Source organism: Oncorhynchus masou, chromosome 25 (genome assembly GCF_036934945.1).
Source record: "Oncorhynchus masou masou isolate Uvic2021 chromosome 25, UVic_Omas_1.1, whole genome shotgun sequence".
In the NCBI taxonomy this organism is placed as follows: Eukaryota; Metazoa; Chordata; class Actinopteri; order Salmoniformes; family Salmonidae; genus Oncorhynchus; species Oncorhynchus masou.
This window is the reverse complement of record NC_088236.1, coordinates 31,487,801-31,510,755: the sequence shown is the minus strand read 5'-3', so window position 1 is coordinate 31,510,755 and position 22,955 is coordinate 31,487,801. Positions and strand designations below refer to the sequence as shown.

Below are 22,955 nucleotides of genomic sequence, written 5' to 3'. Positions count from 1 at the left end.
TGATGAGCAGGTTCAAACATTTCTAATGTTGTTACCTAATGTTATAAACAAATAATATGTTAATTTGTGTAATATGCACTCCATATCAAAACACCATGATAAAAACGTTTAAAACTATTCATCATGCACAATTCTTGCAACTATAACTGCATCCACGAATTTGAGATCGTTCAGGTTCCTTTATCCAGGCCATATATAGCGGGGATGCGGATGACCGCATCGACTGACCTGACTGGTCAATCCATATTCCACACAGCAGGGGGCAGCACGCGCTTATTGAGTATTAAAAGCAGTGGGGAAGTAACTAGAACATGATTGCTGATAAGGTTTGGGCTGTTTGGAGAAACAACAAACCTGTTATCATAACGTTGAATTGTTTTCAATTACACAGTCAATACAATGATTTTAACTATAAAACCACTTAAAGGAAAGGAGTGCAATGTACAGGTAAGCATTTATGAGCGAAAGGCAGACTGGAGCCGGTAGCTAGCTAACCTAGTTAGCTATGTCAGCTAGCTGCTACTGCTGTTTTCCAGCATCACGGGCTAGCATTTTAAAGGAAAGGTCTATTTGTTATATCTAGCTATTGAGTATCTTGATGCAGAGGGTGTTCACAGCAGGTCTGTAACTTCATGATTTAGCTACAGGAAATGAAGTTGGCAACAAAAGCAGAGTTGGCTCATGTTCGTAGCTTGAAGATAAAGCTCTGCGGTTCAGGGCGTTAGTCCTCTCAGTAGACCAGACCTAGGCCAGGGAAGATAATGTGCCTGCTATAGATATGGTCAGCTTGTCAAGAGGAATAGTTCAGCGATATCAATGTGATTGTGCTGTCGATATTACATCAATACTGTCAAGAATATTAAATGTCAGTTGTTTAATCTGTCACAATTTCAGGTCACAGAAGATGAAAAAGTCTCCATGGTGAAAGAACTAGTGTCTGAACGTCTGAATATACCTGCAAATCAGCAGCGATTGCTTTACAAGGGGAAAGCCCTTGCAGGTACCTACACTGAGGCCAACTACTGTAGCTAATCATACACAGCCTGGCATTGTCGAAGTACCCCAGCTGTGTATGAGGATGTCACGTCACCGAATCTACCAAGTTACACATTGCCCTGCTGCATTCTTGAATATTCTTTAACATTCATACCTGTACATCTATCACAACGCCATACACATCTTTGTCCATTTTCGTTACAGATGAACACAGATTGAGTGATTATTCCATTGGGCCAGAGGCCAAGTTAAACTTGGTGGTTCGTCCAGCAGGGGAGAGGAGTGGGATGGCTAGCAGTAGCAGTGCGGTCAGCGGGGTGTGGCAGACTCTGTCCACTGTACTAGCGAAACACTTCAGCCCTGCAGATGCAGCTAAAGTCCATGAACAGTTAATCAAGGTACATTATTTCCATTAACAAGAGTAGGCAGCTGTTGGTACATATCCATAGATCTTATCATACTCGCCAACAAAACACATTCAGGTCATGTACATTATTCTGATTTGGGAGTATAAGCTGCTTTGCATGCACACCCATTGAATCCCTTCAGTTTCTACACTACATCAATAATTACTAAATAAGTGTTTAAGAATATCCCTCCACATACTTTTGCTGAAGTACAGCATTCACTGAATGTTCTCACCTTTAGACTGCAGGTACTACTTTTGTACTGTATGAATGATTTTATCAGTCTCGGGCTAGCGATTTACACTGCTTTCTCTTCCAAAAGGATTATGAACGTTCACTTCGGCAACTCAGTCTGGATGACATTGAGCGCCTGGCCGGGCGACTGCTTCACCCAGACAGCGAGGGCATGGACACATCGTACATGGATTGAAAACCTGCCTGTCTGACTTGACGGTATTCTGGCGATTCACAGAGGTGCAGTGGGTTGTACAGGGATAACATGAAAGGTTGACTATAGTGTAGCTGCAAAGCTTTTAGATCACAGCCTGTCTTAATGATACTTTTCTTTGTTTTCTCCAGACATTCCTGTACAATTAATAGGATATTTTCACATGATCAAATCAGACTGAAACGAGAGCCAATAACTTGACTGTTGGTCTAAAATTATCACTGAGTAATTATGGAAGTTCTTATTTATAAGCAATGTGTTGTAACAGAATGATAGTTTACAGAAAACACACTCTGTAAGGTTAGTTCTAGTTAATGTTGTTCAGTGCAGTCATTGTATGATTTGTATATATTGTTTATACAAGCATAAAAAAATTGACTGTTTTCCCTCAATTTCAAGTACTCACTTGGTCTAGGCCTAGCATAATTTTTTTTAAACTGAATAAAGCACAATCTACCTCAAATAGTTATTAGTCATAATTGTACCTTTTTATTCAACTGTCAGGAAATTATTTAACAATTTATATTAAGATATGTTCAACTTCTACTTACAGCAACCATAACAATTTATAAAATTATATAAAATTGATGAGGACGTTCATATAGTTGTATTTATATTATACAAAGCAAAAAATAAGAGGTCAGATTGTGTGAGAGAGATGCTGCCTTATCTATGATAGGATGTGCTTTGGCCTGCAAATGTAACACCTTAAACTGGAAAAGCTATTTCAACTCCCATCTAACAAGATGTCCAGTTTGGAACAAGACTTGATAACAGGAATTTGCCTCCGACTGCATTATCCATATTAGAAAATACACACTGCTGATCATATTGGATTTTCTAGTGATAGCTTTGTTTCCTCTCTCCCCACAAACACACACGGTCGAACTTGAGTCCCATTTGTACAATTTACATAATTTCTGATCAGCAGCTTAAAACTGTCTACCATTTCTTCATTGTTCATGCAAATATGCTGTACTTAGGTCTTCACCTTGAAGAGGAAATGCAATAGTAGTGCAGATAAATGTGACACCAAGTTCTTTAAAGAGGAACCATTATAGTTGTGACTGCTATGACAAACAGTGAGCTAGCACAGAGACCACAAGGAAATGGAAGGCACGTTGATAAGGGAGAATGCATCGGATGTCTCCCAGACATAACATACATTATTGCAAGACTGATGAGTATCAAAAACAAAATGTTTGACAAATACAAAGCCAGTTGTCTTGGTGAAAATATTGATGTAACTGATGTTTCAGTTCCTGCCACATGAACTTCAAAGAGAAAAACGGGGGGGTTAGCATTTTTCGTCTGAGATCTTGCATATGTGAAGACATAAAATGGTAGGAATGTACATTATTGTAATCCCCCTTCAATCAAACATCAATGTGTATCTGTCATGTTTCCTCCCTTCCTCAGCAGCTGCAGCCATCACTAGAGGAGGCTGGTCTGTCATCCCTCAGTTTGATCTGATCTGGGAAGTCATAAGTCTCCACTTCTGACTCCTAACAATGAGGACAGGAAAACATGGCAGGTTAATGCCTTCAAAAAAGTTCCAAAGTGAATACATTCTTGTATCTGCATCAATAAATTGTTAAAGTGTGAAAACTACGTCATGAGTTTAACATTATCCAAATTCAATCAGCAGTCAACCTACCTGTTTCAGAGCATTTCGGCAAATAGTTTGAAAGGCTTGATCAACATTGATGGCCTCCTTCGCACTTGTCTCGAAATATGGGATACTGCCCTTACTCGTACACCACGCCTGGGCTCGCTTGGTCGTCACCTGGTCAGTAATATAATATTCATATGAACAAATTACATTTCACACAAACAAACATTGGGGCTACACATGTATATAGTCTGATTATTCATATTTTATTGTTAATATTTCTTTTTTGCACATTTCTTACTTTTTAACTCTACATTTTGGGTAAAGGGCCCTTAAGCATTTCATGGTAAAATCTACACTGGTTGTATTTGGCACATGTGACATAACATTTGATTTGATGGCACAACTTCACATATTTGTGCATATGTACAGACCTGCCTGTTCTCCAAGTCAATCTTGTTGCCGAGCACAACAAATGGGAAGTTCTCTGGGTCACGGGGGCTGGCTTGAATCAGGAACTCGTCTCGCCAGCTGTCAAGAGTCTTGAAGGTGTTTGGCGCAGTAACATCGTACACAAGGACACAACAGTCTGCACCTCGATAGAAAGCAACGCCCAATGACTGGAATCTCTCCTGCCCTGCAGTGTCCCAGATCTAGTAGAATGGATGACATTCATAACTGAACTCACCACTACATGCACTTCAATACATATCCAAAGGGACCATGTTACATAGAGAAAGGCTTGACTAAAATGTTTAGTTGAATACATTTCTATCAGGTTTAGACTTATGGCATTGGGACACAATACCGAGGAGAGGTTATGGAAGATGTGCATGGTCAAGGATAGAGATAAGTCTATTACCTGCATTGTCACAAGCCTGTCATCCACCATCACCTCTTTGGTAAGAAAGTCAGCACCGATTGTGGCCTTATACTGATTGCTGAACTTCTTATTCACATATTGGTTCATGAGAGAGGTCTTCCCAACTCTGTCAGTGTGGAGATAGGAGAGTGATGAACAAACATAGGCAGGGACAAAATTAGATAAAATAATCTTTAGGCACCTTGACCCAAAAATGAGTGGAACCCAATGTACATGAAGAATGTGATCTATGGTAAGGACAATTTGGAATGAACAGGTTTTTTACACTGCAAGTATTCTACTCACCCTGAGTCTCCAAGAATTATCACCTTGAGTAGAATCTTCTTCCGAGACGCCATATTTGCTGATGAGAGAATAGGTGAGAAATTTCAGTGCATCAATTAGGACTAGGACACTGTTACCACAGATGAACAATGTGCCAGATGTTTCACCAGATGTATACATTTGAAGTATCTGGTTGGCGTTTCCACTCACTACCAAATATGGTGATGAGGGAAGTCCAGTATCCAGCTATGGCAGAAGATGGAAGGAGATGCATTTTGTCAGACAAACTGCTAATGTTCTCATTAAACATTTGATCTCAATGGAGTTTTCTGTTCCCAAAACTAGAATCTGTTATTAACATAGCGGACTACGTTTTGTAGACTTTACCAAAGTTTCTAAAAATTGTTTTCTTTCGGAGTGCAAGGGCGAATTTCGTTATTGCACATCCGCGATTCGTAAAGTAGGCGTTCCCTAACTTAAATATATGTTAGAAACCGCCAATAGGATCTCGCTAGCTCGTGCTTGGCGCTGCCACCTTGCAAGTCCACCCACTATGATGCATTTGCTTCCATTGGAAACGACAGGCTGTGGACCATCTTGGGTTAGTTAGAAAAATCTTTGATGTTATCAGTGCGGCATCAAGAAGTCAATGCAGGATGCTTGGGATCCGATGTGTGACGGGCTTTGACCATGAAGCATGATTTACAGAAGATACTAATCGTGGTAAGCCAAATGTTAGCTAACTATTCAATTTCCACATGACCTGACATATTAGTTAGCTAACGTTGGCTAGTTGGCTAGCTTTTAGGGAAAATCAAATCGTTTACCTTTTACTCTGGCGTCAGACAGATGCAGAGAGAACTGTTGTTCTCTTGAATAATTATCATTAACTAACTACTTTGATTAAAACTGGTAATGTCTAGACATACAACCCTCTGCTGTTTTTTATCAGACGGTATGCAGCTTGTTCACGAGTCGGTCGGGGCAGGGTGCTGTGATTATCTGATCTGTAGCAGACCTGGATTGGACTTTCCACGAAGCAAATTTGCGCAAGTCTTTTGCCCTGCTGACTCTCGTGAACATGCATTTGGGTTCCAGTCACAAGGGGCTGACGTTAAGTGTACATGCATATATATAATTTATTTATGTATTATTCCATTGCTTACCTCGAAGCAGATGCCCCAAGGGCAGAGTGGCCCACACTCATTGAATATGGTATTTTTAAATGTTAGAGCATAAAGAAACATGTGTGATGTCACTTGGAAAAAGAGGAGGGAGTTGCGTGTAGAGGGCGTTGTCAAAATTATGACAGACTGTATTTAAACCAATCAACTAACCGTATAATATACGGAAAAACGTTGAATGACCAATCACCTCTTTCAAAAAAAATAAAAAAAATAATTCAATGACAGCCTTGAATACAACCCGGTTTGAAGTCGCTAAAAATACAGATAACGCTAAATTGTGGATAGTACAGAACGTCCGTTACTGTAGCTAGCTGTCTTTGCAGGATGAAGTGAGCACGGTATTGTTGGATTGAGAGGAACATCTTCTCTGGTAAGGAAACGACTAAAGCGTTAGCCACTTACCCTTTCCCTGCTTCCTCATCAGAGCACCTTGGCCTGAATCGGCGTAACGAGGAAGTTCAGCAGCATCTCCGTTTGTTCCCCTTGAAAACAATGTAAAATGTAAAAAAAAAGAAATAGCCAAATGTTGTATACCGAAAGACTTGACAATGCTAAATGTCTGGTTGTTTGCGAAATTAGTCCCACATTTAGTGCATGATAGGGGTCATAAGCAAGCTAGGTTCACTGGTTAGCTAGATAGGTCTGGGTAGCTTTGAATATAGCATATCTTGGCCACTAATCAGCGATCAACCCCAAATCAAACGATTCCAGTTTTGTCTCTCAGAAGGGCCTGAACAGTAGGGCCTGAATCCATTCCTTTTCACATGACCACCCGCGGGTCTTTCTTATGTAATGTTGGTTATCATCACGAGAGCTAATGAATCACAACAACAAATATTATTGTTACGCTATTGTGTAGTTTGTTTGTTGCTTGCTAACGTTACACATTCTTATCCATCTGCAAGAGGTCTCTTGTTTTTTGCCTTTTGTAGGAGATTAAGGAGAGTCCTGTGTACTATATGTTTATAATCTCACCATTGCTTCTTTCACTTTCTTTTGCCAACTGTAGTTTCCGGTCCTAAGAAATGGAGACTCTAATTCCCATCATCAATCGGCTCCAGGAAGTCTTCCTTACAGTGGGGGCAGAGATCATCCAGCTGCCTCAGATAGTGGTGGTTGGCTCGCAGGTCAGTACAGAATCAAAATGCAAGAATCAATGGTTGTTCCATTGGGGAATTGTTACATTGGGGAATTGTGTCATTGTTGAAATGAACATATCAATGTCCAGCAGGCTTTCCAGGGAGATGGAGGAAGTATAGATAATAGCAATGAATCCTTCATGTAGCTAAGTGTTAAAGTCTTTCTAAAATTGATCTCCTCTTTTCCCATGACAGAGCAGCGGCAAGAGTTCTGTGTTGGAGAGCCTGGTTGGAAGGGATTTTCTGCCTCGGGGATCAGGCATAGTCACACGGCGACCCCTAGTGTTGCAGCTGGTGAATGTGCCTCCATTGGCAGAGAGGAGACTGCAAGAAAATGGTATGCACTTGACACAGAAACAAAGATGTGATTGTCACTTTAAAAGCTGTCTCCATGTTGCTCCTCGCATATATACCGTACACTGGATACACTGAAACAAATCAATGCCAGTGCAGTTGACATTTATTCAATAAATGTCAATATCTCGCATTCATGTAATTTCACTCATTGGATAAAGCATAAGTGGTCTTTGGGATGTTTGCTCTTTTCTAACATATTTACAATCCCTTCTTCACCTTTCTCAGGAAATGGGGTAAAACAAAATGCAAACAGCTACCCAGGTCTTTACTTCCATAGTTTATTTGCATGGACCTGTTGCGTTGTCATTCATCTTAATGTCATCCTCATCATCTTTTCATTTCCTCTGTCTAATCATCACATCAACTTACAAACTCTGTCTCTGTCATATTTTGTTTCCAAATATTTATAAACCCCATCAGTCTGTTTTTATGTGATACAAGTATTTCATTTCCGTTTACACATTGAGTGTAAAATAATCTTTTTATATTTTGTCAAGGGATCAAGGCTGATGAATGGGGCACGTTCCTTCATAGCAAGAACCAGGTATGTGGCATTATCTTCGCTTTGCACATATTTGCAGTAGTGCATTACATTGTCCGAGAAACTTGGTACTGTATCTCCTAACGTCATGCCACCAGGCGTGTTGATGAAGTCGATATTTCAGTATCCCATCTCTGTTTGCGTTATAGATTTTCACAGATTTCTTGGAGATTCGCAAGGAGATTGAAGAAGAGACTGAGCGTAGCTCAGGAGGCAACAAGGTATGTATACATTGTAGATAGATTTGTCTTATCTCCAGTTTATGCGTTATTGATGTACTTTTGTCTGCTTCTCGATCCATCCCCATTTCCTCTCTTGTGGCCTTTAGGGAATCAGCCCTGAGCCCATCTATTTAAAGATTTTCTCTCCTCATGTCCTCAATCTCACACTGGTTGATTTGCCAGGAATAACCAAGGTACGCCCAACCAGTGTGTTAATCCCACTAACTTGAAAATGCACAACTATGGTGTTACTCATGGTAAAATTAATGACATTACTCATTGAAAACAAATGTGTATATTTAATTGCAGTAATGTAGTTATTTCTTGTTGTACTAGGTTCCGGTTGGAGATCAGCCAGAGGACATAGAAGCTCAAGTCCAAGAGATGATCCTATCCTTCATCTCCAACCCCAACTCCCTTATCCTCTCAGTGTCTCCTGCCAACTCCGACTTGGCCACCTCTGATGCCCTCAAACTGGCCCGCGAGGTCGACCCGGATGGTGAGGCATAGTGTACACTTGTGCTCCTTCATTTTCCCCTGCTTGTCTTTTCAGTGTATACAGTGAATTCGGAAAGTATTCAGACATCTTCAATTTTCCACTAGCTTTATTATAAAATCTATTTAAAAAAAATAATACCTCAATCTACACACAATAATGACAAAGCAAAAACCGTTTTTTAGATATTTTAGCAAATGTATTAAAAATAAAGACACCTTATTTACATAAGTATTCATAGCTTTTGCTATGAACCTCTAAATTGAGCTCAGGTGAATCCTGTTTCCATTGATCATCCTTGAGATGTTTCTACAACTTGATTGGAGTTCACCTGTGGTAAATTCACACACCTGTCTATATAAGTTCCCACAGTTGACAGTGCAGGTCAGAGCAAAAACCAAGCCATGAGGTAGAAGGAATTGTCCTTAGAGCTCCGAGACAGGATTGTGTCGATGCACAAATCTGGGGATAGGTAGCAACACATTTCTGCAGCATTGAAGGTCCCCAAGAACACAGTGGCCTCCATCATTCTTAAATGGAAGAAGTTTGGAACCACCAAGACTCTTCTGAGAGCTGGCTGCTTGGCCAAACTGATCAATCGGGGGCGAAGGGCCTTGGTCAGGGAGGTGACCAATAACCTGATGGTCAGTCTGACAGAGCTCTAGAGTTCCTCTGTGGAGATTGGTGAACCTTCCTGAAGGACAACCATCTCTGCAGCACTTTTCCAATCAGACCTTTATGGTAGTGGCAGGCAAAAGCCACTCCTCAGTAAAAGGCAGATGACAGGCCGCTTGGAGTTTGCCAAAGGGCACCTAAAGGACTCTCCGACCATGAGGATGGTCTGATGAAACCAAGATTCTCTTTGGCCTGAATGTGGAGCATCATGTCTGGAGGTAAACTGGCACCATCCCTACAGTGAAGTAAGGGAAAGGGGGATACCTAGTCAGTTGTCCAACTGAACTGAAATGTGTCTACCACATTTAACCCAACACCTCTGAATCAGAGAGGTGCGGGGGGCGGTTGTGGCATCATCATGCTGTGGGGATGTTTTTCAGCGGCAGGGACTGGGAGACTAGTCAGAATCGCGGGAAAGATGAACGGAGCAAAATACAGAGAGATCCTTGATGAAAACCTGCTCCAGAGCGCTCAGGACCTCAACTGGGCAACGGTTCACCTTCCAACAGGATAACAACCCTAAGCACACAGACAAGACAATTTTAAAACATTTTTATTCCACCATTATTTAACCAGGTAGGCTATTTGAACAAGTTCTCATTTACAACTGCGACCTGGCCAAGATAAAGCAAAGCAGTGCGACACAAACGACAACACAGAGTTACATATGGAATATACAGTGGGGCAAAAAAGTATTTAGTCAGCCACCAATTGTGCAAGTTCTCCCACTTAAAAAGATGAGAGGCCTGTTATTGTCATCATAGGTACACTTCAACTTTGACAGAAAAAATGAGAGAAAAAATCCTGACATCGTTGATATATACAGAGAAAAGAGTAAGCCCAAGAATTGAAACCTGTGGTACCCCCATAGAGACTGTCAGAGGTCCGGACAACAGGCCCTCTGATTTGACACACTGAGCTCTGTCTGGGAAGTAGTTGGTGAACCAGGTGAGGCAGTCATTTGAGAAACCAAGGCTGTTGAGTCTGCCGAATACGGTGATTGACAGAGTCGCAAGCCTTTGCCCTGTCGATGAAGACGGCTGCACAGTACTGTCTTTTATCGATGGCGGTTATGATATTGTTTAGTAACTTGAGCGTGGCTAAGGTACACCCGTGACCAGCTCGGAAACCAGATTGCACAGCGGAGAAGGTACGGTGGTATTTGAAATGGTCAGTGATCTGTTTATTAACTTGGCTTTCGAAGACTTTAGAAAGGCAGGGCAGGATGGATATAGGTCTATAACAGTTTGGGTCTAGAGTGTCACCCCCTTTGAAGAGTGGGATGACAGTGTTACCTAGCCTCAGTGCAGTGGGCAGCTGGGAGAAGGTGCTCTTATTCTCCATGGACTTTAGTGTCCCAAAACGTTTTGGAGTTAGAGCTACAGGATGTAAATTTCTGTTTGAAAAAGCTATCCTTTGCTTTCCTGAATTCCCTGAAAAGTTGCATTTCGCGGGGACAATTCGATGCTAGTGCAGTCTGCCACAGGATGTTTTTGTGCTGGTCAAGGGCAGTCAGGTCTGAAGTGAACCAAGGGCTGTATCTGATCTGTGCAGTGGCTTCGGGACACGTTTCTGAATGTCCTTTAGTGGCCCATTCAGAGCCCGGACTTGAACCTCATCGAAAATCTCTGGAGAGACCTGAAAATAGCTGTGCAGCGATGCTCCCCATTCAACCTGTCCGAGCTTGAAAGAATCTGCGGAGAAGAATGGGAGAAACTCCCTAAATGCAGGTGTGCCAAGCTTGTAGTGTCATTTTCTTTCTTTATTTTACCTTTATTTAACTAGGCAAGTCAGTTAAGAACAAATTCTTATTTTCAATTTACAACTGCCTGTTCAGGGGCATAACGACAGATTTGTACCTTGTCAGCTCGGGGGCTCTAACCACTAGGCTACCCTGCCGCCCAAGAATACACGAGGCTGTATTCTTTGCCAAAGGTGCTTCAACAAAGTACTGAGTAAAGGGTCTGAATACTTATGTAAATGTGATATTTCAGTTTTTTTTATTTGTAATAAATTTGCAAAAATTTCTAAACCTGTTTTTACTTTGTGATTATGGGGTATTGTGTGTAGATTGAGAGGGGAAAAAAATAATTTAATACATTTTAGAATAAGGCTGTGATGTAACAAAATGTGGTAAAAGTCAAGGGATCGGAATACTTTCCGAGTGCACAGTATATATTTTTCAGGGTGTTTAAGTCTTAAATGAATTTTTATCTGATTTAAATGCCTTAGTTCCGCTTTCAAAGGTCTTAAACGTGGACGACAATATAATATTGTGTCTCTGCTTAATTGTTGACAACGTGGCAAGAAGGAAAAACATAGAACATCAAATAATAGTCAAGGCACTTTCCTGAGCTTTCCAACCACATGTTCGCTTCCTTGTGTGAACATCATGTGCCAATGGGAGTCGGGCCATTGCCAGAGGAGAGTGGGAGAGGAAAGCGCATGGTAGCCTATACAATTTGATAGACAACACTAACTAGAGCTGGGACAATAAACCAGAAATTACAGACACCGACATTGCCCTCCTCTTACCTATGCAATTTAGCTTATGTCTGTAATGTCAGTGATTAGGCTGAACAACGTTCCTGCAGATGTTTTGGTTCTAAAACCATTATTTATTCAACAGTAATGTGCATTAACCTGCGTCCCGCTATGAAAGTATTTGCCCTGTCCCTGTTTCGCTGCTTGTTCTCACTCCCTCTCCCACCTTTTGCGCACAGTGAAGGGAAAGATGCATTCTGATAAGTGCAAGCATAACGTTACTTACTGACAGTTGAGAAACATTTCTAAATGTAACTGGGAAAGACAGTTTTTACAGTTACTGTTGAACAAGAGCAGAGTGGCAGCTTTATGTGAGTAGAACAATTATTTCTCAACTGTCACTATAGAGGAAATGGCCTACTCAGTTTGTAAAGTGGTTATGTAATTGAGATGATACGGAGTGGAGAGCGCCTTTTGCGGTTAATACCCTAAATAGCCCACAATGTAATGTTTTTGTGGGACATAAAAGGTACCGTTAGATCGATCCATTGAATGGATATATCTAGCAACAATATACACTGCTCAAAAATAAAGGGAGCACTAAAATAACACATCCTAGATTTGAATGAATGAAATATTCTTATCAAATACTTTTTGCTTTACATAGTTGAATGTGCTGACAACAAAATCACACAAAAATTATCAATGGAAATCAAATTTATCAACCCATGGAGGTTGGATTTGGAGTGACACTCCATAGCATCAATCAGTCAGTCCATAGCATCAATGCCTTCCTCTTGCAGGAACTGCTGACACACTCCAGCCACATGAGGTCTAGCATTGTCTTGCATTAGGAGGAACCCAGGGCCAACCGCACCAGCATATGGTCTCACAAGGGGTCTGAGGATCTCATCTCGGTACCTAATGGCAGCAGTCAGGCTACCTCTGGCGAGCACATGAATGGCTGTGCGGCCCCCCAAAGAAATGCCACCCCACACCATGACTGACCCACTGCCAAACCGGTCATGCTGGAGGATGTTGAAGGCAGCAGAACGTTCTCCACGGCATCTCCAGACTCTGTCAAGTGCTCAGTGCGAACCTGCTTTCATCTGTGAAGAGCACAGGGCACCAGTGGCGAATTTGCCAATCTTGGTGTTCTCTGGCAAATGCCAAACGTCCTGCACGGTATTGGGCTGTAAGCACAACCCCCAACCTGTGGACGTCGGGCCCTCATACCACCCTCATGGAGTCTGTTTCTGACCGTTTGAGCAGACACATGCACATTTGTGGCCTGCTGGAGGTCATTTTGCAGGACTCTGGCAGTGCTCCTCCTTGCACAAATGCAGAGGTAGCGGTCCTGCTGCTGGGTTGTTTCCCTCCTATGGCCTCCTCCACGTCTCCTGATGTACTGGCCTGTCTCCTGGTAGCGCCTCCATGCTCTGGACACTACACTGATAGACACAGCAAACCTTCTTGCCACAGCTTGCATTGATGTGCCATCTTGGATGAGCTGCACTACCTGAGCCACTTGTGTGGGTTGTAGACTCCGTCTCATGCTACCACTAGAGTGAAAGCACCGCCAGCATTCAAAAGTGACCAAAACATCAGCCAGGAAGCATAGGAACTGAGAAGTGGTCTGTGGTCACCACCTGCAGAACCACTCCTTTATTGGGGGTGTCTTGCTAATTGCCTATAATTTCCACCTGTTGTCTATTCCATTTGCACAACAGTATGTGAAATTTATTGTCAATCAGTGTTGCTTCCTAAGTGGACAGTTTGATTTCACAGAAGTGTGATTGACATGGAGTTACATTGTGTTGTTTAAGATTTTTTTTAATGTTTTGGTGTTGTAGTCTTTTCTAGCATAACACCTCCAGGAGAGCTACTGGGTGTGTAGACTTGTTCCAATCCCACTCTAACACACCAGATTTGATAAATCAACAGCACCTTGTTAGGCTGACTCAGGTGTGTTTTGAGCAGTGCTGGATCAAACTGCTCACCCATTACCCTAGCTCTCCAGATGGAGAGTGGACCACTTTTTTTATACAGTAACAGTTCTGTATATTTACATTTAAGGCATTTTTTTCACCGTGGTATCATTATGGTGTTGAGTATCATTATACTAAGCTGGTAGTGGTATTGAAGCCAAAATTCTAAACACTTAGAGTTGTGATCTAGCTGATGATTAGGTCATTGGGGTAGCCTAAACAAATGCAGATGGGCAACCCCATGCTTCAGCCATCTATAGCCTAGCCACTATGCTACTACATCTGTTAGACTATTTTTATTTATTTTATTTATTTCACCTTTATTTAACCAGGTAGGCTAGTTGAGAACAAGTTCTCATTTGCAACTGCGACCTGGCAAAGATAAAGCATAGCAGTGTGAACAGACGAGTTACACATGGAGTAAACAAGTCAATAACACAGTAAAAAAAAGAGTCTATGTACATTGTGTGCAAAAGGCATGAGGAGGTAGGCAAATAATTACTATTTTGCAGATTAACACGGGAGAGATAAATGATCAGATGGTCATGTACAGGTAGAGATATTGGTGTGCAAAAGAGCAGAAAAGTAAATAAATAAAAACAGTATGGGGATGAGGTAGGTAAAATTGGGTGGGCTATTTACCGATAAGACTATGTGCAGCGATCGGTTAGCTGCTCAGATAGCAGATGTTTGAAGTTGGTGAGGGAGATAGAAGTCTCCAACTTCAGCGATTTTTGCAATTCGTCACAGGCAGCAGAGCACTGGAACGAAGAGTGGCCAAATGAGGTGTTGGCTTTAGGGATGATCAGTGAGATACACCTGCTGGAGCGCGTGCTACGGGTGGGTGTTGCCATCGTGACCAGTGAGCTGAGATAAGGCGGAGCTTTACCTAGCATGGACTTGTAGATGACCTGGAACCAGTGGGTCTGGCGATGAATATGTAGCGAGGGCCAGCCGACTAGAGCATACAAGTCGCAGTGGGGGGTGGTATAAGGTGCTTTAGTAACAAAACGGATGGCACTGTGATAAACTGCATCCAGTTTGCTGAGTAGAGTGTTGGAAGCTATTTTGTAGATGACGTCGCCGAAGTCAAGGATCGGTAGGATAGTCAGTTTTACTAGGGTAAGTTTGGCGGCGTGAGTGAAGGAGGCTTTGTTGCGGAATAGAAAGCCGACTCTAGATTTGATTTTCGATTGGAGATGTTTGATATGAGTCTGGAAGGAGAGTTTACAGTCTAGCCAGACACCTAGGTACTTATAGATGTCCACATATTCAAGGTCGGAACCATCCAGGGTGGTGATGCTAGTCGGGCGTGCAGGTGCAGGCAGCGAATGGTTGAAAAGCATGCATTTGGTTTTATTAGCGTTTAAGAGCAGTTGGAGGCCACGGAAGGAGTGTTGTATGGCATTGAAGCTTGTTTGGAGGTTAGATAGCACAGTGTCCAAGGATGGGCCGGAAGTATATAGAATGGTGTCGTCTGCGTAGAGGTGGATCAGGGAATCGCCTGCAGCAAGAGCAACATCATTGATATATAGAGAGAAAAGAGTCGACCCGAGAATTGAACCCTGTGGCACCCCCATAGAGACTGCCAGAGGACCGGACAGCATGCCCTCCGATTTGACACACTGAACTCTGTCTGCAAAGTAGTTGGTGAACCAGGCATGGCAGTCATCAGAAAAACCAAGGCTACTGAGTCTGCCGATAAGAATATGGTGATGGTGACTACCGGAGAATGCTCATTGCTAGAATAGCACACCTGCTTGATAATATCAGCCATGTAGTATATAGCCTTTGGTGAAAGAGGTAGCCCATCTGTGTGGCACAAGCAGATTTCAAATTTGTATTAATTTGCATTCCAAGTGGCATTAAAAAGGTCTTAAGTCTTATTCAACTTCATGGAACTTGCAGGTACCCTGTTTGCTCATTGATACAGATGTGTTAAACATCAGTAAACATGGTCAATGTTACTTTTTAGGTTTGACCTCGACTTTTTAACATCAGTGATTGCTATATACACAATATTTTAGGTTAGATAATGAACTGTGCCATTCAAGTGCTGTGTGTGTGTGGAAAGAGCCATGGACAAAAAGGGTGTGTCTTTACCCAGCTGTGTCCATGTGTCTTGCAGGCCGCAGAACACTGCTGGTGGTCAGTAAGCTGGACCTGATGGACGCAGGGACAGATGCTCTGGAGGTCTTGCTGGGCCGGGTCATTCCAGTGCGGCTCGGAATTGTGGGAGTGGTCAACAGGTTTGTCCATATGCCTACAACTTATCGAACAGATTTACCTCATTCTTACTGGGTGATGTCACCTCGGTGCTTAAAAAGATGAAGTCCCATAGCAGTGAAAGATGCTATAACAAATATTAGGCCAATGTATCACATCTGATTGAGTATAAAGGATCTGAATCATTATGGTTGTTAAATTAACTCAAGTACCCTCAAAGAACTTTGTGCTATAAACAGTGAATGTTCCAATGGCCCTGCTATTCACCAGATCAATTCATTTGCATTTTTCAAACAAAGCTCTAATTTCTGAATGATTGTCTCTCCCTACTTTGAGATTGTTCTCACATATCCTGCTGAGATAATGTGTGCCATGTCTTACTCATGGGGCTCCAGCACAGGGATGATGTATGAGTTATCTGAGTGGTTTTTCGCCAAGGGTACAGAATTGCAACACAAAAAAAAACATATCTGCCCCTCAAAGGCTGAAATGGTAAGTCATTTTCTGAAGTAATTTCACTGAGCAGAGACAATCTAGTTCAACCGACAGCTCACACTAGCAATCATAGCAACCGCCTTGGAAGGCTGTCTGAAGTCAGTAGGGACCTCAGCTTAGCACATTCCTCCAGAGTGCTAAAGGAATCTGTACGGCTACAGTAACGTCCATTTCAAATGTGTTGCATCCTATTTGCGTGTATAATTTCCTGCTATGCTGGAGCAGGTGACGTTCTGCATGATCAGATGCACTGTGGAGTATTCTGGAACTCCAGCTGTCATCCTCCATGTCTCCCCCTGCTAGGAGCCAGCATGACATCAACACGCAGAAGAGCATAGAGGACACGGCACGGGACGAGCAGGCCTTCCTCCAGCGCCACTACCCGTCTCTGGCCTCCCGCTGCGGCTCCCGCTACCTGGCTCGCACCCTGAGCCGCCTGCTCATGCACCACATCAGGGACTGCTTGCCGGAGCTGAAGAGGCGTGTGACTGTGTTGAGTGCCCAGTACCAGGCCCGGCTCAGCAGCTACGGCCAGCCTGTAGAGGACCACAGCTCCACCCTGCTACAGATCGTCACCAAGTTTGCCAGCGACTATTGCAACACCATCGAGGGCACCGCCACGCACATCCAGACATCTGAACTGTGAGTAGTTCAACTGCTTTAGGCTCACTTATCCAGGCGCCAATCATCTTTTAGTATTTTATATTGTATTGGAGCAACTCCTCATTGACCAGTAAATATTTAGCAACCACCTAGAATCTGCACAGCGGACATTTTGTGACGGAAAACTTGGTTATTGTTCTGCTGAATGCATTTAACTTAAGCAGGCGTTTATTGTATTTCTTGGCCTCCTTGTAATTTTGTAGGTGTTCATGTATTGGCATTTCATATTTTGTTCATTTCAATAGCTCTTGTACCGCACACTGATTTATTGATTTCCTCAAGCATGTGAAGCAAGTATTGACTCATTCTGGCTGACTGCATCTGATGTTTACAACCCTCGGAACAGCCACTGATACTGCTTCCTCTGTCCTCCTCTTTGGTAAGCTGCGGGGGGGCTCGGATCTGCTACATATTCCATGAGACCTTTGGCCGCACTCTTCAGTCTATTGACCCCCTGGGGGGCTTGACGGAGCTCGACATCCTCACTGCAATCCGCAATGCTACGGTAATACCCATCAGCTCCAATCGCATTGTCTGTGTGAATCCCATGAGTTATGTTAATAGAGGTGTGTGCTGTGCTGCAGGGTCCGCGGCCAGCCCTCTTTGTACCTGAGATTTCCTTTGAGCTGCTGGTGAAGAGGCAGATCAAGCGTCTGGAGGAGCCCAGTCTGCGCTGTGTGGAGCTGGTCCACGAGGAACTGCAGAGGATCATCCAGCATTGCTCCTCCTACAGCACGCAGGTACGCTAGACACTGCACAACACATATTACAAAGCAAGCCTGAACCAAATTGTAATAGAAGTGTCTCTGTATGCATCCTGACATGCTGTGTGTTTGTCAGGAGCTCCTTCGGTTTCCCAAGCTGCACGACTCCATTGTGGAGGTGGTGACTAGTTTACTCAGGAAGCGCTTGCCCATTACTAATGACATGGTAAGACAAATTTGTTTTTGTGATTTGACATTTTCAGTTCATTTGTTTTGTACAAAAATCCTGTGTAATTATTCTACAATTTAGTGCTATTGCTTACTGAAGGTCTGTCTATGTTCGTGAATGATTCTGAGCACCAAACTGTTTCAGGTCCACAACTTGGTTCAAATTGAGCTTGCTTACATCAACACAAAGCACCCAGACTTCACTGACGCTGCTCAGGTCTCAGCATCTGTCAACAGTCAACAGGTAATTCTGCCTCAACTCAAAGCACATGCTCTGCTTTCATGCATATACTTAATGTTGACCAGAGGGTTCTAGAGTCTGATGCGGTCTTCTCATACCAGTATGGACATCACACCTTTTGAGGAATTCCAATAAGCCAGTTGTGACTTTAACACCGATAACTGAACAACTAAATTGAATTGACCTCCCCCATTTCACTTCTTTTAGGGCCTGCAGGATGGAGATAAATGCTGGATGAATGAGAAGGTGGCTGAGGAGAAGGCACCAGTGACAGGTTTCAGCAGCCCTGTTAAGGGCCAGGCCATCAACCTCCTGGACACAGTGAGTAGTGGAATCAGCAGTCAGAACTGATCCAGCGCTACCCTGTAGAGCAGCACTAAAACTGATTCGATCTGTGACAGATTGTAACATCTGACACCTGCTCTGTTTGCCAGGCGGTGCCGGTGTCCCGAAAGCTGAGTGCCCGCGAGCAAAGAGACTGTGAGGTCATTCAACGCCTCATCAAATGCTACTTCCTCATTGTCCGCAAGAGCATTCAGGACAGGTCAGAGACCAGCGCTCCAGGGCATCTAGGGGTGTTATTATTTGGGTATCCAGTTAGTGGTGAGTTGAGCCTTCTCTGGCCTAGCTAACTGTGTGTCTTGTGACGTGTGTCTGCAGTGTTCCCAAGACGGTGATGCACTTCCTGGTGAACTTTGTGAAGGAGCGTCTGCAGAGTGAGCTGGTGGGCCAGCTGTACAAACAGAACCTGCTGCAGGGGCTGCTCATCGAGTCCCAAGACACAGCACAACAGAGGACAGAGGTGGCCCAGATGCTGGAGGTACTGTACACGTGCTACTAGTACCCCTAATTACTCTCATGCACTTTGTGTTGTACTTTCTGTTTCCCCCTTTTTAACACCAGTATCCTTCTCTCTCTCTCTTCACTTCAGGCTCTCCAAAAAGCCAGCAACATCATCTCAGAGATCCGGGAGACACACCTGTGGTAGCCCAATGCAACTGACCGTTCCTGTGTGTGTGTGTGTGTGATGGTAATGTATGGCAATACCACTGAGCTCACACTGTCCATTAAACATCCAGCTGTCCTTTTTGTCTGTCCAGGATTTGGACTATTGTCTCACTGGGAATATAGTGATGAGACCAACACACTCAGGCAGAGCTGGTCCATTGTGATGAGATGTCTTTAATGTGAAAGAGAACCATGATCAAAAACAATTTTGTTTTTGTTGCAACAATCGTCTGTCTAAATGTCTGGTCTTTTGGTTGTCAATGTGTTGTTTATCATGTGGAGTATTACGTTGTTTTCCTGAGTCTTTCTTGCATCTGATCATGACATGGTTGTGCTGCTGCATTTGTTTCCATTGATTAGGTATCTATTTGTGAAAGGGTGATCTCAAACCATGACTGCTTGATATGCATGTAGCAGTTTCTGAACATATGTAGAGTAAGTATAATCAGTCAGTATCAGGTTTCCCCTTGTTTTAAGCAACGTTCTGTAAAGTTGAACAGAGGGTGACAACCCAACCCGAGGTTGAACAGTGGGCATTGTCTGCAATGTAATGTTGAAATATGATCCTGGTCTTCGGGGATGATGCAGAGGTTTGGTTTGACCTGGTCTACAGTGCAACTGAGTACAGTAGTTGTACCCTAGAGCAGACGTATGTTCTTTACGTGTGTCGCATTTATGTATTGTTCCAGGTGTACGGTTGCACTGTTTGTGCATATTTAGTCCTATAACAAAGTTGTACGTTCACAACAGAATACAGTGTTCCTTTTCTCCGTATGAAGGTTCTAGTCAGACTCTTAATTCGCATGTTGTTGGATAACTGAAACCACATTTATGAATAGCACCCACAAAGAGTTGAATAGGTGTGTGTGTGTGTGTATGTATAGATATTGTATAACTTGCTTGTCAGGAGATGCAGAATAGTAGGTGGAGTCCAGCAATGATTTAAGGGCCAGAGGTATAGCGATTCATTGTAGAAATCTACTTGGCCAAAGGAAAGTTAAAATAATTTTCTAAATTAACCCATGTATGCAGTCTGCCTCAGAGAGAGAGAGGGCTGTCGCTGGGGTGCCACCTCATCTGAAGACTATCCCTAGGCCTGCTTCTACCCAGATGACAGGGATGTTGGAGGTGTAAGAGACCGACATTGTTTCTGATTTGAACTTGTGCATGCAGCTGTAATTATATCCTCATTTTGTTGTGCAGATCCCCAAGGGAAGTATGCCCTGCAGCCTTTTATTTGTGATTTAGTACCAATTGCGTGACGTTAGTGTATCTTCCATTTAGAATTAGATTCTAAAGTTTCTCAAATAATTTATAGTGTAAGTGTGCATCGGTTTTTGTATGTCATGGAAATGTTCACAAAGGATGATGAGCATTATTCAGAAAGACTAGCCTTAAAGGAACAGGTACCACGCACCATCTAGCAGAAACACTGACTTCTATGTGATCAAGGAGAGCACGGTGTCCAGTCTGTCTTTCTGAAAGGACAGTGTGTGTGTGTGTGTGTGTGTGTGTGTGAGAATGTCTAAGTTTTTCTATCTGAATGAGACTGTGTTTTCTATTATTTAAATGTATATCTTACATCTTTACAAACTGCCTGGAAGTGCTTGACTGCCAATATTTGTGATACATGTAAATTGATAGAATAATATCTGTTCAGATGGGAGGGACTCATTAAACTCTTAACAACAACAGTCTGGCCTCTGAGATTGCTTTGCAGGATGTCGTTTATAATTGATATGATCTGTAAAGTCATGATAAGATCTGCAGAAATGTACCATTCAGTCCTGCAGATGGCTATGACTCACAGCAGTCTGGTATCTATTGCCATTGTCCTCTATTCATACTAAGCAGGTGAGCTGAAATCACTAGATATCACTAGATATGTAGGATTATTCTGATATAAGATTGGATCCTTCTTGAAAAAGACAATGACAAATTGGCCTGCATGTTGCAGAGACCGATTGACTTGCACTTACACGCCTGGCCTTGTCTGCAACCTCATTTTCCCTGCCTATCACGTGCAATAACATCCTTTGTAATTGAGAAAACCAGCAGGACTCTGAATGTCAGCCTTATCTAAAATACTGCAGTTTAGCAATGATGGATTGGCTGTCTTCTGGTTCATGCGTGTGTGTATAAACACACAAGCGAGGCTTGGATATCACGCAGAACAAGAATATAAATGCAACATGTAAAGTGTTGGTCCCATGTTTTATGAGCTGAAATATAAGATCCCAGAAATGTTCCATACACACAAAAAGCTTGTCTTAAATGCTGTGCACAAATGTGTTTACGTCCCTGTTAATGAGTATTTCTCCTTTGCCAAGATAGTCCATCCACCTGACAGGTATGGCATATCAAGAAGATGATTAAACCTGCATGATCATTAGTTTCACCTTGTGCTGGGGACAATAAAACCACACCACCACATCCGGCTTCTTCACTTGCGGGATCGTCTGAGCCCAGCAACCCAGACAGCTAATGATACTGGGGGTATGAAACTGAGTGCTTGCACAACCAACCAAGAATTTCTGCACAAACTGTCAGAAACAGTCCCCGGGTAACTCATCTACATGCTCGTTGTCCACACCAGGGTCTTGACCTGAAGAGTTTGGTGTCGTAAGCGGCTTCAGCTGGCAAATGATCACCTTCGATTGCCGGTGGTGGTGGTCACACCAGATACTGACTGGTTTTCTGATCCACGCCCCTACTTTTAATGGTATCTGTGACCAACAGATGCATATCTATTTTCCCAGTTATGTGAAATCCATAGATTAGGGCCTAATGAATATAATTCAATTGACCTATTTCCTTATTTGAACTATAATTCAGTAAAATTGTTGCATGTTGTATTTATATTTTTATTCAGTGTAGTTAAAGTTTGAGATGGCTGAAGAAGTGATTGATAAAAAGAATATGGGAATTACCGGCAGCTTCATTAAATAGTACCAGCAAAACACCAGTCTCAACGTCAACAGTGAAGACGCTACTCCGGGATGCTGGCCTTCTAGGCAGAGTTCCTCTGTCCAGTGTCTGTGTTATTTTTCCCATCTTAATATTTTATTTTTATTGGCCAGTCTGAGATATGGCTTTTTCTTTGCAACTCTGCCTAGAAGGCCAGCACCCGGGAGTCGCCTCTTCACTGTTGATGTTGAGACTGGTGTTTTGCGCATACTATTTACTCTACTCTATTTACTCTACTCTATTTACTATCTACTCTAATGTACCTGTCCTCTTGCTCAGTTGTGCACCGGGGCCTCCCACTCTTTCTATTCTGGTTAGAGACAGTTTGCAATGCTCTGGGAGTAGTACACAGCGTTGTACGAGATCTTCAGATTCTTGGCAATTTCTTGTATGGAATAGCCTTCAATGCTCAGAACAAGAATAGGCTGATAAGTTTCAGAAGAAAGTTTCTGGCCATTTTGAGCCTGTAATCGAACCCACAAATGCTGATGCTCCAGATACTCAACTAGTCTAAAAAATCAACAAAACTGTCCTTCTTTAATCAACACAACTGTTCTCAGCTGTGCTAACATAATTGTAAAAGGGTTTTCTAATGATCAATTAACCTTTTAAAATTATAAACTTGGATCAGCTAACACAACATGCCATTAGAACACAGGAGTGATGGTTGCTGAGAATGGGCCTCTGTACGCCTATGTAGATATTCCATAAAAAATCTGCCATTT

General features: G+C 42.7%; 3 protein-coding genes across 6 annotated transcripts; 2 read left to right on the top strand and 1 right to left on the bottom strand.

Moving 5' to 3' along the window:
- The first annotated feature begins 267 nt into the window (after positions 1–267).
- On the top strand, positions 268–3,459 carry LOC135514121 (ubiquitin-like protein 4A-B). 2 transcript variants are annotated; one of them, XM_064937345.1, is made up of 5 exons: positions 268–447; positions 895–1,000; positions 1,201–1,394; positions 1,726–1,877; positions 3,271–3,459. In XM_064937345.1, the coding sequence occupies exons 1-4, from the start codon at positions 400–402 to the stop codon at positions 1,831–1,833; spliced, it is 456 nt and encodes a 151-aa protein (XP_064793417.1). In that variant the 5' UTR covers positions 268–399; the 3' UTR covers positions 1,834–1,877; positions 3,271–3,459. The 2 variants fall into 2 exon arrangements, with proteins under 2 accessions (XP_064793417.1, XP_064793416.1); XM_064937344.1 differs by lacking the exon at positions 3,271–3,459 and having other exon boundaries at positions 1,726–2,234.
- Positions 2,973–6,837, bottom strand: LOC135514119 (ras-related protein Rab-7a-like). Of its 2 annotated transcripts, XM_064937342.1 has the most exons (7): positions 6,773–6,837; positions 6,200–6,279; positions 4,632–4,689; positions 4,326–4,452; positions 3,898–4,116; positions 3,509–3,637; positions 2,973–3,356 (listed from the first exon to the last, which is right to left on the bottom strand). In XM_064937342.1, the coding sequence occupies exons 2-7, from the start codon at positions 6,216–6,218 to the stop codon at positions 3,267–3,269; spliced, it is 642 nt and encodes a 213-aa protein (XP_064793414.1). In that variant the 5' UTR covers positions 6,219–6,279; positions 6,773–6,837; the 3' UTR covers positions 2,973–3,266. The 2 variants fall into 2 exon arrangements, with proteins under 2 accessions (XP_064793414.1, XP_064793415.1); XM_064937343.1 differs by lacking the exons at positions 6,200–6,279; positions 6,773–6,837 and adding an exon at positions 5,438–5,622.
- On the top strand, positions 6,823–20,957 carry si:dkey-32e23.4 (dynamin-1-like protein). Of its 2 annotated transcripts, XM_064937340.1 has the most exons (17): positions 6,823–6,924; positions 7,132–7,273; positions 7,519–7,554; positions 7,791–7,837; positions 7,984–8,055; positions 8,163–8,249; positions 8,392–8,554; positions 15,827–15,947; positions 16,723–17,061; positions 17,467–17,587; positions 17,667–17,822; positions 17,923–18,012; positions 18,160–18,258; positions 18,463–18,576; positions 18,690–18,799; positions 18,916–19,075; positions 19,187–20,957. In XM_064937340.1, the coding sequence occupies exons 1-17, from the start codon at positions 6,823–6,825 to the stop codon at positions 19,241–19,243; spliced, it is 2,016 nt and encodes a 671-aa protein (XP_064793412.1). In that variant the 3' UTR covers positions 19,244–20,957. The 2 variants fall into 2 exon arrangements, with proteins under 2 accessions (XP_064793412.1, XP_064793413.1); XM_064937341.1 differs by lacking the exon at positions 7,519–7,554.
- The last annotated feature ends 1,998 nt before the right edge of the window (positions 20,958–22,955 follow it).

Excerpts from the sequence above, each read along its gene's own strand:
- LOC135514121 (XM_064937345.1), top strand. The coding sequence starts at position 400 with ATGATTTTAACTATAAAACCACTTAAAGGAAAGGAGTGCAATGTACAG. Across the intron at positions 448-894 it reads GAAAGGAGTGCAATGTACAG|GTCACAGAAGATGAAAAAGT; the intron begins GTAAGCATTTAT and ends TCACAATTTCAG. Across the intron at positions 1,001-1,200 it reads CAAGGGGAAAGCCCTTGCAG|ATGAACACAGATTGAGTGAT; the intron begins GTACCTACACTG and ends TTTTCGTTACAG.
- LOC135514119 (XM_064937342.1), bottom strand. Across the intron at positions 4,117-4,325 it reads ACAGGCTTGTGACAATGCAG|ATCTGGGACACTGCAGGGCA; the intron begins GTAATAGACTTA and ends CCATTCTACTAG. Across the intron at positions 3,357-3,508 it reads GCCGAAATGCTCTGAAACAG|GAGTCAGAAGTGGAGACTTA; the intron begins GTAGGTTGACTG and ends CCTCATTGTTAG.
- si:dkey-32e23.4 (XM_064937340.1), top strand. The coding sequence starts at position 6,823 with ATGGAGACTCTAATTCCCATCATCAATCGGCTCCAGGAAGTCTTCCTT. Across the intron at positions 6,925-7,131 it reads TAGTGGTGGTTGGCTCGCAG|AGCAGCGGCAAGAGTTCTGT; the intron begins GTCAGTACAGAA and ends TTCCCATGACAG. Across the intron at positions 8,056-8,162 it reads GTAGCTCAGGAGGCAACAAG|GGAATCAGCCCTGAGCCCAT; the intron begins GTATGTATACAT and ends TGTGGCCTTTAG.